Source organism: Arachis stenosperma, chromosome 7 (assembly GCF_014773155.1).
Source record: "Arachis stenosperma cultivar V10309 chromosome 7, arast.V10309.gnm1.PFL2, whole genome shotgun sequence".
NCBI classification, from domain to species: Eukaryota; Viridiplantae; Streptophyta; class Magnoliopsida; order Fabales; family Fabaceae; genus Arachis; species Arachis stenosperma.
The window spans coordinates 36,309,979-36,327,898 of record NC_080383.1 but is presented as its reverse complement, the minus strand read 5'-3'; the positions used below and the strand labels follow the sequence as shown (position 1 = coordinate 36,327,898).

Here is a 17,920-nt window from a genome sequence, read left to right as displayed (position 1 = left end):
CTTGAGGACAAGCAACAGTTCAAGTTTGGTGTTGTGATGTGTGAGCATCTTTCTTATCTTTTAGCCAATATGGATGCTACTTTGAGTGTTTTGTAATTTTGTTTATTTTAGGTAACATTCGGCTGGATTTGGTGGAGTTTCTGTAGCACAAGAATCAAAGGAGATGGCAGCGAGGAGCGACGCATACGCGTGACTGACGCGTGCGCGTGATTTGGAGCTTTCCATGGCGACGCGTGCACGTGACTGACGCGTACGCGTGATTTAAAGAATTGCACAGCGACGCGTGCGCATGACCGACGCGTCTGCGTGACATGTGCCACGTGAAGAAAACTCAAAAAAATGCTGGGGGCGATTTCTGGGCTGTTTTGACCCAGTTTCCAGCCCAGAAAATACAGATTAGAAGTTGCAGAATGGACAAAACAAGTGGTCCCCACCCATCAACTAAAGACTTGCTGATTATTCTGATTTAAATTCAAATATTATTTTTAGAAAAATATATTATTTTAGTTTTAGAAATTTGAATTTTTAAATTTATTAGGATTATATATAAAAGGATCCCAATTAGTTAACAGGGCGATTCCACCTCAACATTATTCCAATTTACAATTTACAATCCTTATTTTCTCTCTGAACCATGAGCAACTAAACCTCCACTGTTAAGGTTAGGAGCTCTGTCTATTTGTATGGATTAATTTTATTACTTTTTCTATTTTAATTCATGTATGGATTTATAATTTAAGAATTGTTTTCGCTCTTTATCTTATGAATTTGGGTGGAACGGAAGTATGACCCTCTTTCTATTTGAGTTCTTGTAAAACTTGGAAAAGCTCTTTACTTAAACAACAGCTTGAAAACATATTCTCCTAAATTTTAATTATCTTGATTTAACGGGATACGTGACATATAATCCTTTTATTTTTGGGTAATTAGAGTTTTTGTGGCATATATACTGGAATTTGATCATGCAGCTTCTAATTGGAATTAATTGACCAAGGAATTGGCAGTTAATGAATTTTAGAGGAGACTAGAAAGGTCTAAGAAATTAGGGTCTAGTCACATATAGTTTGCCATAAATTAAATCCTACATGATTAAAATAGTTAGTAAGAAAAGTTAATCTGGAAGAATAGATAACTCTGAAACCTTAACTATTTTCTCTATATTTTCTTCCCAATTTATTTACTTGCTTTCCTTCAATATTCTTTATATTGTTTAATGTCTTTTATATTGCCCAAACATTACTTTTTGTTTGTCTGACTAAGTTTATCACTCAATTATTGTTGCTTGATCCATTAATCCTAGTGGGATCGACCCTCACTCACCTGAGGTATTACTTGGTATAATCCGGTGCACTTGCCAGTTAGTTTGTGGTTGTTAAATCACCGCACCAGCTTTCTTGGGACATCTTTCTTCGCCGCTGCGCTACTGGCTTTGCATCCGGTTTGACGGCTAGTCGGTGAGACATGACCTCGGGATCCAATCCCGGCATGTCTGACGGCATCCATGCGAAGAGGTCGCCATTTGCCCTTATAACCTCCATAAGAGGTCCTTTGAGTTCATGGGGTAGATTTTTGCTTACGAAGGTAAATTGTTCCACCGACTTCCCTATTTGAAACTTCTCCGTGTCCCCTTCTAGTTCTGGCCTTGGCTTGTCTTCCATTCTTACATCTACATTAGCCAAGAACACGCCGGCCACCTTCTTGGACTCCTTCCTTAGGGAGAGACTGGCGTTGTCTCATGCGACTGCCGCTTCCAAGTCTCCGTTAATGGAGCTGACCGTTCCTTTGTCTGTCACGAACTTCATTGTTAAGAATTTGGTGCATATCACAGCTGAGAATTCGTTGATGGTTTTTCTTCCTAAAATGATGTTGTAGGCCATGGAGTCTCTGAGGACCACGAAGTCCGCCATTACCGACTTTCTAGCGTCACCAGCTCCAAGGCAGATTGGGAGTGAGATCCTCCCGTCGGGTTTTATGTAGTTGTCGCCTAGCCCCATGACACCGTGTTGGTGACTCTTGAGGTCGGATTCCCTTAGTCCCATGGCGTCGAACACATTCCTAAATAGGATGTTGGAGTCAGCTTCGGTGTCAACGAGGATTCGCTTGACCAACCTGGTCCCCACCATTGCCGAGATTACCATGGAGGTTCTCGTGGAAGTCATGAAACCACTGATCTTTGGGGCCGAAAGATATCATGGGGGTCTTCCACTTGGAGCGATAGAACCTCCTGCCGAGATAGAGAGGATCCGGGCATCCTTATTTGCTGCTGATTTGGACTTGGGGGAGATGTCGCGTCCGACCACAATGTTAACCACAAAAGTTGGGGGGTTATCTGCATTCTCTGTGGGTTCTTGCCTAGCCTTGACAGCCCGAGTGCGATCTTCTTCTGAGTGCTCCCGTTCCCGTCTTCTCGGTTCTCGAATAAGTCGGGAGAACTCACTCAATTTTCCTTCTCGGATGGCCTGCTCCAAGGCGTCTTTGAGGTCGAAGCAGTCTTGTGGCTTGTGGCCAAAACCTTTGTGATAATCGCAATACATGCTTTTGTTGCCTCCCGTTCTCTCTTTCAATGGCCTGGGCCTGGACAGGATTCCCTTGTCTGCAATTTGCTAGTAAACTTCCACTATGGGCGCCGTGAGTGGCGTGTAGTTTGTGAACCTTCCCACCCGTGGGGGCTGTTTGTGCTGTTTGGTTGGGGTTTCGTCCCTGGGGGCCTCCTTATATCTATCGACCTGGGGAGCCTGCTGATCTGGGGGGTTAGGGAGTTGCCGCTTATTGGCTGCTACAACCTGACTGACTTCCTCATTGTTTATGTATTCTTTGGCCATGCTTGGAATTTCCTGGATAGTCCACACAGGCTTAGTTGTGAGGTGCTTCCTAAAGTCCTCGTTTAGCAGGCCATTTGTTAGGCAAAGTTTAGCGACCGAGTTCATGAGGCCATCAATTTCCAAGCATTCATCGTTAAACCTGTCCAGAAACTTTCTGGTCGGTTCTCCTGGTTTCTGGGTAACCCCTAGCAAGTTAATTGGGTGTTTTCCCTTGGCTATGCGTGTCGTGAATCAAGGCAGAAAGCTTTGGAAGATGTCTGCGAAGGTCGTAATGGACCCTTGTGGAAGGGCGTTGAACCATCAGATCGCCGGGCCAGCAAGCGTCACCGGAAATGCTCGGCATCTGACCGCGTCGCCTACTCCTTCCAAGTTCATCCTTGCTTCAAAAGCTATTAGGTGCTCCTGGGGATCCTTGGTCCCGTCGTACCTCATGTCTGTTGGCTTGTCGAAATTCTTCGGAAGCCGGACGTTGAGGATTGAGGGATGGAAGGGGGTGGCCCCCATGATTATGGGTTCTTGTTGTTTCTTAGCCTTCCCTCTTTGGGATTCCCCGTGGCCCTCGGACCTGCCTTGGTAAGGTCGGGAAGTCGCCTGTGTGTGTGCCTCGTCGTGCTTTGTTGGACTTCTTTCTCGGCTCTCTAGTCTTCGGGAGGGAGAGCGGGGGAGGGTGCGAGATTGGCTAGTGTCGCCGCGGGAGTGGCTGACGTCTCCATGGGATCGGCTCCTCGCTGCCAGCTCCCGTTCTAGGTTTTGCACTATGTGTCTGAGTTTCTGCATGATCTTGGCGCTATCGGCTCCTGTCCCCCCGAAGGGATGCCTTTCGGGGGTTTTGGTGTAAATCTGCTGGTTAGGCTGAACGGAGGAACGGGGTGTTCAGTGGTACGAGCCGACGAACTTGCCTTACTCAGGCGAGCCCCTCCTCCTTCGCGAAGCTCTTCTGACGTAGAAAGTCGCTCCATGTCTACAGGGTCCCCATAGACGGCGCCAGTGCTCGTTACCTGAAGATCTCGGGTTCTCGACAGGTCGGGTGGTGGTGTGTAGGGAAGCGGGTGAAACCCTGAGCTAACGTGGAGTGAGGACAAAGGTGTGTGCTGATGACATCGGAGGCGGTGTGAAGCATGGGGGTGGCCACCTGCAAGGACACTTCGATGAGCAAGTCAGTGTCCGTACAAGTTGGTAGCCAAATTAGGTAAGATGATGTGTACCTTGGGGGAGTACTGACCTCTCCCCTTATATACTGTACTGGGCGGGCCTAGAGGTGACCTGGCCCACTGGCCAGAATGCTTGCGCTGTCCCCGCGCACGTGGGAAAGTGCTGGTCGTCCTAAATGTCGAGTCAGGGATTCGGGTCCTGCTCCGATGAATCCGACCCGACCGGCTTGCTAGGCGTGAGGTTTAGGTCGCGCTGGTGGTGCGGCCGTACGTCGGCCGGGTCGGGTGTTCGAGAGCCAACCCGTTGAGTTTCCTCTGAGGGATAGTTTGGGCCTGGGTCAGAGGTGGTGCCCTAATCCGGCGACTAGTTGGACTGGGCTTGTAGCGGTCTTGTAACAAACGTTATCTAATCAATAGAGAGAAGTTCATCCATGATCTCACCTTTATGTGATTTTTGCATCATTTTATTTTAGAAATTCTTGAATAAAAATTTCAAAAAGAATGAAAACGAGTAATCCATAACTAGATCACACAGTTTGTATAGACATTTCTTTATAAATCGTGACCTTCTCCCACGATTTTGCACTGTAATTTTTTTCATAAACCGTAATTCCCTCCTACGGCTTACCACATAATGTTTTTCATAAATCTGGCTTCCTCCCACAGTTTATGTATTGGCACATATTATTAGTAAATTGTGCCTCCTTCCCATGGTTTACGTTAAACTATCGAAATTAGTAAACAATATTTATTTTTTATAGTTTACGTGTATTTTGTAAAATTGCTAGAGACTCTAGCAATTTATATGAAATTGGTTTAGGATCTAAACGTAACTATTTTTAAAATATTATAATTGAATAAATTTGATATTAAATTATTGAAGTAATATTCCAAATGATCTCTAAAATTTCTAACTCACTTTAGATTAGTCCTTCACTTTTTAAAATGATCAAATGTATCCCCATTCTCAGAAATGTGAATTTTTGTTAGTCCAACAGTACCAAGCATTTACAGTTAAGTGCCATGTACACGTTGATATAAACACACAAGGAATTCGCTTTAGATTGGTGTCCAAAATTTAGTTAAAATACCTAAATTAATCCATTCACACTTATGAAATCCTAAACTCTAAATATTCATCTTCATCGTTTATTTTGATATGTTCTTCATTTTCTCTTTTCTGCTTTTCTGTTTCGTCATCTCATCTTTAAAGCTTGTCTTATTTGCTTATATGCGTGAGCCATGATGGGGTAGTAATAGAAGTTAAGAAAATTTAAATAAGAACTCAAGCGAAAGAAATTATATCAGTAAGATTTGGAAAAATTAAAAGTTGAGTGGAAGAAAAGGTCATTGACCATAATCTACATATTGAATTTAAATTATATATAATGCAGGCCACAAAATGTCAATAAGGATTCAATTTGAGATGATAGTTGGATCATTGTTTTGGAAAAAAGATTATTTCGAAGCCATCGTTAGTATCATATTGGAGATGATAGTTAGAATCATTATGTTGTACTTGGAATTGTGGGGCGACCATTGATGCTCTTCTTCTTTTTCGCCGCTACTTTATTTGTGTTTGGAACACAATATGGTGTCGTTTTTTGCAATTGGGCCCTTCAACTTGAATGACATCGTTAAACAAATTGCCAACATCTTTGGTGGCTTTCTCTCTGGCGGCTGGCGGTGCCGCCCTTCTCTATTATTGTAGCAACAAGTTCCACATTTGGGAGAGCCTTCACTTTCGATGAAGGAGAGCTCCTGGTGCCACACTCGAACCGGTGAGAAGTGGTGAACTGCGAAGGGAGACAAGAACTGTACCTTCAGAGGCGGAGAGTGGATACGATGAACAACCGCAGCAACATTACCATCATAGAGCAGAGAAGCATACCTCGACCCAATCAGGAGTCATCGAACGGGCTCGTGAAGTGCAAGCGCGGCGCAGCAGTTGGAGAAGGAAGAGCTGTCAAATCACGGCGAAGCACGTGACGACAAAATTTGAGCAACCAGCAGCGTGAAGAGATTATTGGAAGATCCAGTACGAAAGGCGAAGCTTGGTTGAAGATGAGGAATGCAGCGCAGCCGACTATGGTGTTTGGCGAAGAAGACGTCTTCCAGATGTGAACCGGGTGGGTGGGCTTCGGGTATCTGTCAGGTCGAGTTGCTGCTACCCACGACCCAAAAAAAATTGTCAACTTGACACTTAATTGCACACATCATTAAAATGTCTAGTGATTTTTGGACTATCGAATTCCGTCACCTTATATCTCGATCTTTATTGTGCATTATGAGTCATAACTCGACTTTATTTGTCTTCATTCTAAGTTTGTAACAGACTATCTTAATAACCATTATTCTGACTTAATGATTAACGGTCATAACATCAACTCTATTAATCAACCCTATGCTTTTAAAGGCACCAATTTCTATATCTCAAAAGGACGACATTCCACATGATAAGTTCTATTTCATGTCTAATATTCTATATTCATAGAATTATTACACACACATGATAAGTTCTATTTCATGTTTAACATTCTATAATCAGAGTTCTTATACCTCTTAAATACTTACTGACTTAAGCATCGGAGTGTCTTTTGTAGGTTACCCACTTATTGTGTTTTTCGACGTTTGAGTTATTCTCACTCCATTAAAAAAAGGCGTATTACAACAGCCCAAGAGACGAATTATACCTCAAAAGTTTATCCACACAAGAACACGGACATTTTCATTTTTGAGAATAAAAAATATATTTAACCATTTGAAAGATTAAAGAACTAATTTGACTTGAATTGAAAATTTCAAAAACCGTTTTAAATATTATCTCTTAAATTATTTTATATAAGTAAATTGACCCAAAAGACTAAACATTAATATAAGAAAAAGGAATAGAAAGTTTGGCTGTTCTGGACTCTTAGTTATCTTTTGTTGATGGTGATTTTATTATTCTAATGATAACTTTTCTGATTGTATTGCTCGGATAAATTAACCATAAATAAATCAACGACAGGCTTTGTTTATTGAGGAAATGGATTCTTTACAGTGAAAAAAACACTTAGAAAGAATAAAGTGTGATCTTTCACCTTTAATTTTTTAAGTGAGACCAAAATTAAATAGGAAAAAAAATAATAAAAAGTTAGATTAAACACTGGATATCATCCAATGTTTTTTACTGGAGATGATCCACTCTCATTTATTGATAGGCTTTGTTTATTGAAATTTAAATGATCTAAATTGAATTTTTGTTTCTTCCCTTTCTGTTTAATCTTCAATTAAATATGATTAAAATAGAAATAAATTTTAGTCTTATGGTCATCCATTTTTTAATCACATAATCTATGCGAAAATATCCTGTTCAAAATTAAAGATTTTAATATTTTCATTTACAATATTAGTAATCAAATAATATTCAAAAACCCTGTGCCATTACAAATTAAAGCTAACAAGGTGATGCATACATTGACAATAGTGAATATGGGGAACAAAGATGTTATTGAATTCTCTTAATATAAGTCCAAGACATGAAAACAAAATTGTTTGAACTTTGATATGTTACCCCTTAACACAGGCAATTTATTCCTAACTATTTCCCTTTAGGGAACACATGTTTTAAAGATCCGGTAATACTAGAAAGACAAAAAAAACAGGCAAAATTTATCTTATTTAGTATTCATTAATTATCACTATAATTAATGAATATTAAATAAAACAAGTTATGATTGTTTTTTACTGATTTTCTTTGGTTACCAAACATTTATGTTTGAAGAACCCATGAGAAAAATGCTCCAGTAACTTCCAAAAATGTTCCAACTTCTTCCCAGTGCTTCAGTAAGACATCCATGCTGTTTTAGTATCTGCATTTGACATGGCAATTGCAAAACCTGAATCTGAGTGAGTGAGTTTCTCCAGTAGATCCTGGACTAGGTTGCCTACTATGTAAGAAATCCCTGAGACCACAAGCGCCATAGTAACATAGTATGATGCAGTTTTAATGTAGGCTTTTGGTTGTGGTTTGGTGTAAACTTTGCCAATGGCAAGAAGAATCACGCATAGAAGCGAAGCGGTTACAACTGCCGCGAGCTTCACTTCGGTATAGTAGTTCTTGTTGATCAGGACACCATAGACGATGATGGGGATAGAACCAAAGATTAGGAATGATAGAACAGCCACTACAACATGAAGCAAGAAGTTTGATCTACGTCCGAGTAGTTCTTGATATCGATCGTTTATCTCCATTTGGTTTGTTCCGGATCCGGAGTGATCATCTTTCAATTCCCAAAGCTGAGGACAAGAATAAATTATTGGTTAAGTGGATGGAAATAGAATAGGATTGAAAATCCAAAGCCAAGACATGACATCATGGTTTGAAGTAGCATTAGATTAAGGTGAACACTCTTCATGTGAAATTCATAGTTGAGAGCAGTTAGATGATAATTTAGTTAAATTTGTCAAATCATCTAATAATTTTCAAATATCAACTTCCCATGGAGACAACTACATGCAAGTTTTTACCTTAGAATAATTAAGATTAATTACGTGATATATGCATGAATCACCACTTCTTTAAAAAAAAGGTTAGTCTTTCGGATAGAGGCATACAACTGATCTTACATCTAAAACTTCCTCTTACGACCAAGTCTTTTTTTAGATTTTTAAGTGTTGAATTCAATTCATATCATAACAGTAAAAAAAAAAAAATCAATAAAACCAAAGGAAAACAAAAATAAAAACTACTACTTTTCTTGAAAATTACATTTTTATATTTTTCACTTCTTTCTCCTAACACCATAATTTCATCCACCCACCACCTCCTACCGCTGCCGATCACCCCCCCCCCCCCCCGGCGGCCATCCTAAACTTCCAAATCCTAATCCTAAACCCTAAACATTAAATCCGATGACCTAAATTCTAAACCCTTAATTTTAAATCCTAAATATTAAATTTTAACCGGAATCCTAAATTTGTTTACTTTATTCAGTTTTAAATGTTATTTATACTTTCTTATGCTAGGAGTTGTATTAGATATAAAACCTTACCAACAACTTAGGTTTTTGGGAGAGACAATACATATATCGAGGAAAGAAGAATTGCTTTATTTATTTTCAATACATACTACTTCTAACACATCATTTCAACTACTAGATCATATATGGTGCAGAACTTTTTACTTTATTTATTTTCTTTTTTTTTTCTGATGAAATGTGGTGCAAAGATACTAATTAGACAATAAAAAAGTAATTGTTGACGATGGCTAACGAAATTTAATGTCAGGATTATGAAAAGAGAGAGAGAAAGAGCACGGAAGCATGTAAATTTTATTAAGGCCACTTACATTGTTACCAAGGATGACAAGTCCACCAACCAGATTTGCCAATCCCAGTGCAATGATATTCACTGCAACATACACAAAAATTAACTAAATTCATCAGCTTTCAGAATTTGAAGTAAAAAATCACAAATTTGCATTAACCTTCATAAGTGTGGATAGTAATAATCCTAGCAGTTCAGCTAACCTTATATATTTTTTTCTGTTTCTTTCTAAGAAGAACAAGCTTTAATTCCTATACAAATCTCTATTAATCTATTCCAAAATACTAAAGTATTAACTGATCTTCACTCTTGAAAAGGGAAGGTTCGGACGCGATCACTTACACGGGGCAGTACCAGAACCAACTGCAGATGTCACAATTCCAAGACTAGTTATTGATTCAACTAAACCACCATAGACAATACTTTTGAGTATTTCCCATTCTTTCGGTTCACCAATTTCAGCCATTTCTTGTTCACCAAGGCTTGTGGTATGCGAGTCAGCAATAATCGCAGCTTCAACTGGAGCATGATCTTCTGTCCAAGATGTTGTGAATTCAACTGCTTCTTGGTCAACAACTACTGTCACATCACCACCACCTGTACCATAATAATAACAATTATGGTAAGCAAAACTGTAAGAGTTCTTGTAGGAAACTCCAATAAGCAAGAAACAATTGAAATTGATGACTAACCAATGATAATGTATTTAATGTACATACCCTTATTATTTTCTTTCCCATTTAATATAGGATCTTGTTTTGATGGAATTATAGCATCAATTGCAGAACCTTGATTGTAACTAGCTACATCACTGGCAATCGATTGAACCAGTGCTTGTGTTCCTTGCCTCGGAGAAGAATAACTAGCTACTTCTCTTGGTGACTTATCCAGCAATGGAGTCAACAATGTTGTAGGATCCGGAAATTTAGGCTTCCCATCATAAGAATTCAGAATGGGATCTTTAGCTGGTTCTCTACCATTAAGATGTATTTCAGTAGCAGCTGCTGCTACCGAAACACTATCATGTTCCGAAAAGCTCACTGGCAAGGTACTATCTGCTTCAGAGTTATTAAGTGAAGTGAGCATCACTACATTGAATAAGGAATGAAGTAACAGAATTAACAATATAGTATACCAGATTCTACAGATGACAAATCATTCTGAAACAATGAATCAATCAATTTTTTATCAGTCGATCGCTTGTTCCCTGATACAGTATTGGACTTGATGCTATTTTCAGTCCACGGTTCAGTTTTCGCAGCCGAAGCTGTATCCGCAACTGGAGCTTCTGGAAGACCATTTACAGAGGAAGTTTGTATATTGGAGGTAGCCGGCGTTGAGTGATGCTGCTCGGTGCGAGTAGTTCTAGAATGTTCAATGGAAGCATCACCTTCAAATGCATAAAAAATGCAAGCAATTTAATTGAAGTAAGAAAGAATTATTATTTTTTCTTTTTCAAAATAAATCAGTCTTGAGTGAAAACACTGCAAGCTAAGTGCACAAATTTCTAGTATCTCTCGGTAGAAATATAAGAGTTTCTGATAAGAGTGAAGAAAAGGAAATTAAATCACAAGGAGAACAGATAATTCTAGGTTTTATACTATGCTTCATGAAACAATTTGTCATATCTGTACAAGTCTGAATAGTAAATGTGTGTAGAAATTGCCTCATTCAATGTTATTCATGTGTCAGTGTAAAAGTTTCTTTAAGAATCATAGTGAGCAAACCCTGTAGCTGCAGATCTCAAATAAGAACTGAAATATAATTAAAAAAGATGAATGAAAGCCTTGCTTACTAGTTATTTTCCCTTTATTTGGGGTAAATAGAGAGAATAGCCAATTTGATTTGGAGCTTGTTGACACATTTGAAGAATTTTGTGAATTGGATGCAGGTATACTCGAAAGATTTTGCGACTCGGATGAAGGTATACTCGTATAATTTTGGGGAGTAACATGCTCGCGGGCGCTACCAACATTGCGGAACAGATTGAAGCATCTTCCTGTGAATGACATCATTAACTTCACATAGATGATAGGCTTATAATCATCACATATCATGCAAGATATTAAAAGACCACACTTAAAATGAACATATGTCACCACTAGGAATGAAGAAACTGAAGCATGATAAACATCTAAACACTTCTGGTTCTCTTTCACCATTATAATTATCATCAGGTTGCTCTTCACTAACAATTTCAGTTGTTGCATTTGGTTGATCTCCTTGGTTGACTTCTTGTGCAACACTTTCGACCGGCTTAGAGCTAACTGTATCGACCAAGTTATGACACTCTGCCTTGTTTTCTAAATTAGGAACAGTCCTTTTCCTTTTCTTGAGGATAACCCTTTTAGTAATGCAAGAATGGCAATTAGGACAAAACAAGTCATGTGTCTCTTGTTTTTCCAATACAGCTTCAACATCATAATCTTTCAGTTGGTCAATTTCTTCTTTGATCTTAGGATCTTCCTTTTCATTAGTTTCTTTATCATCAAATTTTGTGACATATGTAGCTTGTGATTCAGATGAACTGGTAGGGACTTTGTCATCCGCAGTTTTTGTGTATCCATTGTTGACTTCGTCGGATATACCATTGGGAATGACTGCATCTTCTTCCACATGATTTTTTGGAAGAACTAGTCCAGCATGGTCACCGTTTTTAGATCCATTAACTTCATTACCTGCAATTTGCAACAGTTTTAGACTAAAATTTAAACTGAATTGTTAAAAAACATACAAAAGTACCAAATGACAAAAGTCAACAACATGTCTAAGAAACTAAAACAATGTCAAAATTTGCATTTTCAGGACATTCTAACAACAACAAAGGTTTCAAGGAAACAAAGAACTGAAACTCCAATCATGTCATTCAGCGAAATATGGATAGAAGTCGCTTCAAGGTCCCGGCAAGTCGATACAGAGAATCTATCTTATTATGGCATCGAGAACTGCTGACTGTGTACTCTACATATCTTGCCAGCTACTGACCTTTAGTTTCACAATCAAAACCTAGTCCATGTCCAGTCAAAGTTTTGAGATTCATCAGCAAGTCAGGGTACTCATTAAGGTTGGAAATAGGCACAGTCCAAGGACTGTCGAACCACTTGGTCCATGTACAGTGGTGGCATTTCCACATTCCTTCATCCATGAAAAATTGATGAAATATACACTACAAGTCAAGAGAGGGAAAAAAAAAAAAAACATCGCTAGATGTTTGATAAAGAAAATGATTTTAGACCCAAGAGATGCCATAGGCTGAAAATCTGTCATATTAGTTGGCTAATTCAGAATAAGTTTTCTATATTCTAGATGTCCTTATTTACAAGTAAGTAAAGAAAAATTGAGATTTTACCTGAAATAAAAAACGTAAGTTAGTATGTAAAATAGAAATTGTAACAAGATTTAAATCGTAAAATTGTCAAACTTAGTACAAATTTTGTAAAGTCAATTAACTCATTTAAAGTCGTAATATCAGAAGATTTTAAGAGTTAAATCGAGATTCTAGCTATTAGGTTTAGAACACCAATATGAATTGCGTTTCTCTAAACAACTTCCCCAATTAGAAAACAACTAGAACTTCAGATCAATGAAACTAGGACTAATGTTATTGCTATTAACACACTGAAAATATGAACACAATACAACAGTGTTTCTCTGGGAATAACTGATGTTACAGTTACAGGAATTATAGTACCTTGTTGTTTGTCAAAGTAAACACTGTTAATTTTGTGGGATCCAGAATCACCATTTGTTGCAGCAGCAGCAGCTCCTACAATTTCAGCAACTATCCCGAGCCCAACAGCTTCAGAATCTGCTTCATCATTCTTCAAATGATTTCCATTCTCACCATCTTCTTCTTGTTCCTCTTCTTTATGAATATGAGATCCATCTGTGCCGTTGACCACAGAGAAGACCCCTTTACTATGCTCAACACCATTGCCACCACCATTAGAATAAGAAGAAAATGATGAGATATCCTTGCTCTTTGGAAAGAACTTCCGTCTCTCCAAACCACCATCTTCTTCTTCTTCTTCTTCCAATTCTTCAACTTCTGCTACTACTTCTGGTTCTTGTTGTTTATGTTCATGCTGTGTACAATGATACTGCTCGTGTTCCATTGATTCTGACAGGAGCAGAAAGTTAAGAGACACAAAAACAATGACAAGGCTTTATCTTTTGGGAGAAGCAAAAGTAGGTTTTGTTATGTGGGGCTTATTTATGCTTCTTTGTTCTTAATTTCTTATCATTGATTGATAATTGAAACTTACAGATATTCAATACAACGCATTTAAATCACTACACCAACCCCACCAACTTTGGAAGATTGTGACTTTCTCCTCAAAATGGCCTATCAAAGACAATTTATGATGGAGAAAAAACTTGTGCTTAAAATTGATTGGTTCATTTGATTAAAAAATCCTTTTTTTGGGGGCTGAAAATGATCATAGAGTACTAATATAATATATGTTGTATTGGTTATTTGATTAAATAAAAGTAATAATAAAAAATAGGTCTTAATTCTGAAAGATGTACCTTGGGAATCTGAACAGTGTGTAATATTCTGTGTGTCTGAAATGGAGATGAAAGCGACCAGTTTGGATCGCTCCCTGTACTTATAATAGAACATTGCAAAGCAAAATAAAGTAAAGTTCAGTAAGATGGAAAGAATTTTCTGAATAATGGAAAAGAATCTGAAAGAAAGACACAATAATTGGTCCCATAGTCCCTGTTTTTTTTTTTTTTTTTTTTTTTAACTAATAGGAGGGAAATAGTTTGTTAACGAAGTTGCTTTTTAGTATCTACAACTACAGCTACATGTACAATAGGGAATGAATTTTCTTAATTTTTTTTAATAATAGAGAGAGTAAAGTATAATTTTATATCATTAATTTTATAAGTAGAATTAAAAATAAATATGAGAGAGAATAACGAAGAGTTAGAGATTACATTTTACACTCTCTTTTTGTTTTAATAATTAAGAAGATCTATTCCCTATTTAATATATCCTATTTAGATATATACTTAATTAAAAATGTTATTCGTATACTAAAATCATCTATTAGAATCAATTACTAATATCTTTGTGTATAATATATATATATGGTTTAATTTATTTTGCAATATATATTTGTTTCTAATATATATTTTATACTAATAATAGATTTTAATAGCTAATTTTAATGCACATATGACATAATCGATACTTTGAAAAATATTAGAGAATTGTCAAAATTTATTATTTTTAATAATTAATTAATAATTAATATTTAAAAGTGTGGACAATCTTTTCTTTTAAAATTAAAGAATTCTCTCATCATTCTCTCTTTCTTTGATCATTTTTCTATCTCTCTCATTTCTTTACCTACTCTATCTGATTTATATATCATTATCAATGACTAATTATAATTTTGACAATAAAAATGTGCAACATGACACTTTTTAATTACAATTAAAATTAAAATTGAAATTAAGATATAATTATATTATAGAGTAAAGTATCGTTTTCGTTCTCAATGTTTGGGGTAAGTCTCAAAATTGTCCCTAACGTTTCAATCGTCCTATTTAAGTCCCTAACGTTTCGAAACTGACTTAATGTTGTCCTGCCGTTAGGGATCCGTTAACAGAATTGATGGCGGGACAAAATTGAGACGATTTTGAAACGTTAGGGACTTAAATAGGACGAAAACGTTGGAGACAAAAATGATACATAGAAATAAATTTTAATTTTATCCTTCAATAATATCAATTTTTTACTATACATAGTATTCAATTATTTTTTAATCGCATCTAAGTAAATTACACTTAATCATATTACTTTCATTTTAAATAAATTATTTTTTTATAATTTTACTCTTAAAGATTTTTAGTTATCATGAAATGTTTATAGAATGACTAGTATATAAACTTGCAGAAAAGAAAAAAATAATATATATACAATAAAATATTAATTATACCTTTTGTTTCTAAATTATACCACAATGTATCACATAACATTTCCTCATTAAAATTAAGATAAAATATTTTCCTTTAAAATTAGTAAGTTCTATTCCTCCATCCTTTCATCTACATCTCTCTCCTTCTCTATTTCTCTCTATCATTCTCACTTTATATATAATTTATATTTTATGTTACCAATTTGACAAACTAAAATATGTTATGAGATATTCTTTCATTACAATTAAAATAAGTTTTTTTCTAAATTTAACAAACTTCATCTCTCTATCTTCTTCTTTATATTTCTCTCCTTTTTTTCTCTCTTTTTCTGCTACTTTCTATCTTTCTATCTATTCTAAAAAAATAAAATTAATAAAATAATATAATTAAAAAAATTTAGTAATATTATTCACAAAAAATATATTATTGCTATTATTATTAGTATATTTTTTAGTTTTTTATTTAATTTTAAATTTCATCACTTATCTTTTTAATTTATATTTTTTTCTCTTTCTTCAAATATTTATTACATATAATTTAGAGAGAATGCTAATATTGTGATTAATAATTAGAATCAAGATTCAATTATTTCAAAAAAATTAATTTTGATTTAATTTTATAACTATCAATATAAATTTTTTAATACTAATATCTAATTATATATATATATAGCGAGAGGGAAAAATTATTATTTTTAAATAATAAATATAATAATTAATTATTTTTATTTGTAAAACAAACTTAACATCTAATCAAAATATAAAAGTATATAAATTAAATTCTTTTAAATTTTAGATAATAAATGTTAAAATAAATTATTAATAAAAATTAAACTATTTCATATAAAAATAATAATAACTAAACAGCTTATTATTTGAATTTTTTTATCTACGAAGACATCGCTCTTCTCAGCCGACGGAGACTTTTGTCCCCTATAATCTTTTGTAAAAATAGTTTGATTCTATAAATCTTTTCTATCATAATCTATAATATCAAAACAAAACCAACGTAATTTCAAAAGATTTATATTCCTGTAATATTATTATAAAAAAATATTAGTTATTAGACTAAAAAAATTAAATTAAAAATTAAAAATGATCACAAAAATAATAACATCTAATGGTCTTTGAACATTTCTCTTTTCTTTTTTAGATTTGGTATCCTTGAAGTGATTTCTAAAAATGTGCTATCTCTAAACTCTATTTTGTCTATACAAAAATTGATATATAAATTTTATCATATTTAAAGAGAGACATTTCATTAATTAATTTATTGTCACGTAAGCTTTTTTAAATTATAATTTTGTATATTTTTTAATTTATCTTTTTTCAATTATCTCTCTGCATTTAACAGTCTCTATTAGTATTATCTTCTAATTAATATTAATAATAAATAATCTTTATTAATATTATTTTTCAATTAATTAATTTAATATTATTATTAAATTTTTTTTCCTAAAAAAAATTATCATATTATTCCTTTGTCATTAACTTTGTTTATTAATATTATTTTATTTTTATATATTTTATGTTATAGTAAAATAACCTATATATTATATTTTTATAATTTTTGAATTTTAAAAATGAAATTATAAGTTGTGAAATCAATTTATATTATTCAATGATATTAATTAAGCGGAATTGTTGCAAAAGTACTTGGATTTATTTTAATTTTTTTTATAATTTATGTTCTTTAACTTACACAAATGATTGTAGAGAGAAGAAATATTTTTAGTGAAGCAGAATGTATGAGTCAAATTTTGTTTGAGTGTCGATATATTAATTACTTTTGTATTTATAGGTTAATTTTTTAAAAAATTTAGCTCATTTATCAAAATCATATATATATATATATATATATATATATATATATATATATATATATATATATATATATATATATATATATATATATATATTAGATTGTTAGAATTAGTTTTCATTATATTATATCATTGTATTATATTATAGAATTTATTATGATATGATTTTTTGTTCTAAAGGTTATATAAATTATTTTAGAACTAATTATAAAATCAGAAACTTTTCTATTATCATTTTAATTATCTAAAAGATCATGTACAAAATTTATGGTGTTAGATTTTCACACATTATGCAAGTCTATATATTTCAAATATTGTGACATGAAGAGTTAAATATTATTTAGTTATTATTTTATATTTTTAAGTATTAGAATGTTTAGTTTAATTTTATATATTTTTTATTTATTTAGTTAGTAGATTAGACTTTATGTTAATAGAATTAGAGTTTTCTTTATTTTAATCTATAAGATATCAAGAATACCTTATAAACTACTATTATAATTGTTATAGAGAGATTAGAGGAGTGCCAAAGCATTTTTTAATTTTATAATAAAATTATATTGTGGACAAATAAGGTTGAGTGAGTTCCTCTCTTATTATATCAGAAAAATGAGTAAAAAGTTGAGTGATTATCTTTGATTCAATTTCTAAACTATAGTGTGAATGGATATTAGATAAATTAGGTTGAGTCAGTTCATTTTTTATTGCAGGAAGAAATTAGATAAAAAATAAAATATTTTTTTAATTTGTATTTAATTTTAATATATTATTTTTATTTTTTATTTTTTATTCAATTAATTTTTTTTCTATTTCAATCTTTATCCTTTTGTTCATGGTTAGTTTTTTTTTCTTTATTACTAAGTCTAGTTGTAATAAATAATAAT

General features: G+C 34.1%; 1 protein-coding gene across 3 annotated transcripts; it reads right to left on the bottom strand.

Moving 5' to 3' along the window:
• Positions 1 to 7,395: 7,395 nt before the first annotated feature.
• Positions 7,396 to 13,538, bottom strand: LOC130941001 (membrane protein of ER body 2). Of its 3 annotated transcripts, none has more exons than XM_057869331.1 (8): positions 12,975 to 13,538; positions 11,383 to 11,961; positions 11,079 to 11,282; positions 10,419 to 10,673; positions 10,003 to 10,341; positions 9,626 to 9,880; positions 9,306 to 9,367; positions 7,396 to 8,254 (listed from the first exon to the last, which is right to left on the bottom strand). In XM_057869331.1, exons 1-8 carry the CDS (start codon positions 13,396 to 13,398, stop codon positions 7,799 to 7,801), a joined length of 2,574 nt encoding a protein of 857 aa, XP_057725314.1. In that variant the 5' UTR covers positions 13,399 to 13,538; the 3' UTR covers positions 7,396 to 7,798. The 3 variants fall into 3 exon arrangements, with proteins under 3 accessions (XP_057725314.1, XP_057725316.1, XP_057725315.1); XM_057869333.1 differs by having other exon boundaries at positions 11,443 to 11,961; XM_057869332.1 differs by having other exon boundaries at positions 10,003 to 10,338; positions 12,975 to 13,537.
• Positions 13,539 to 17,920: the final 4,382 nt, after the last annotated feature.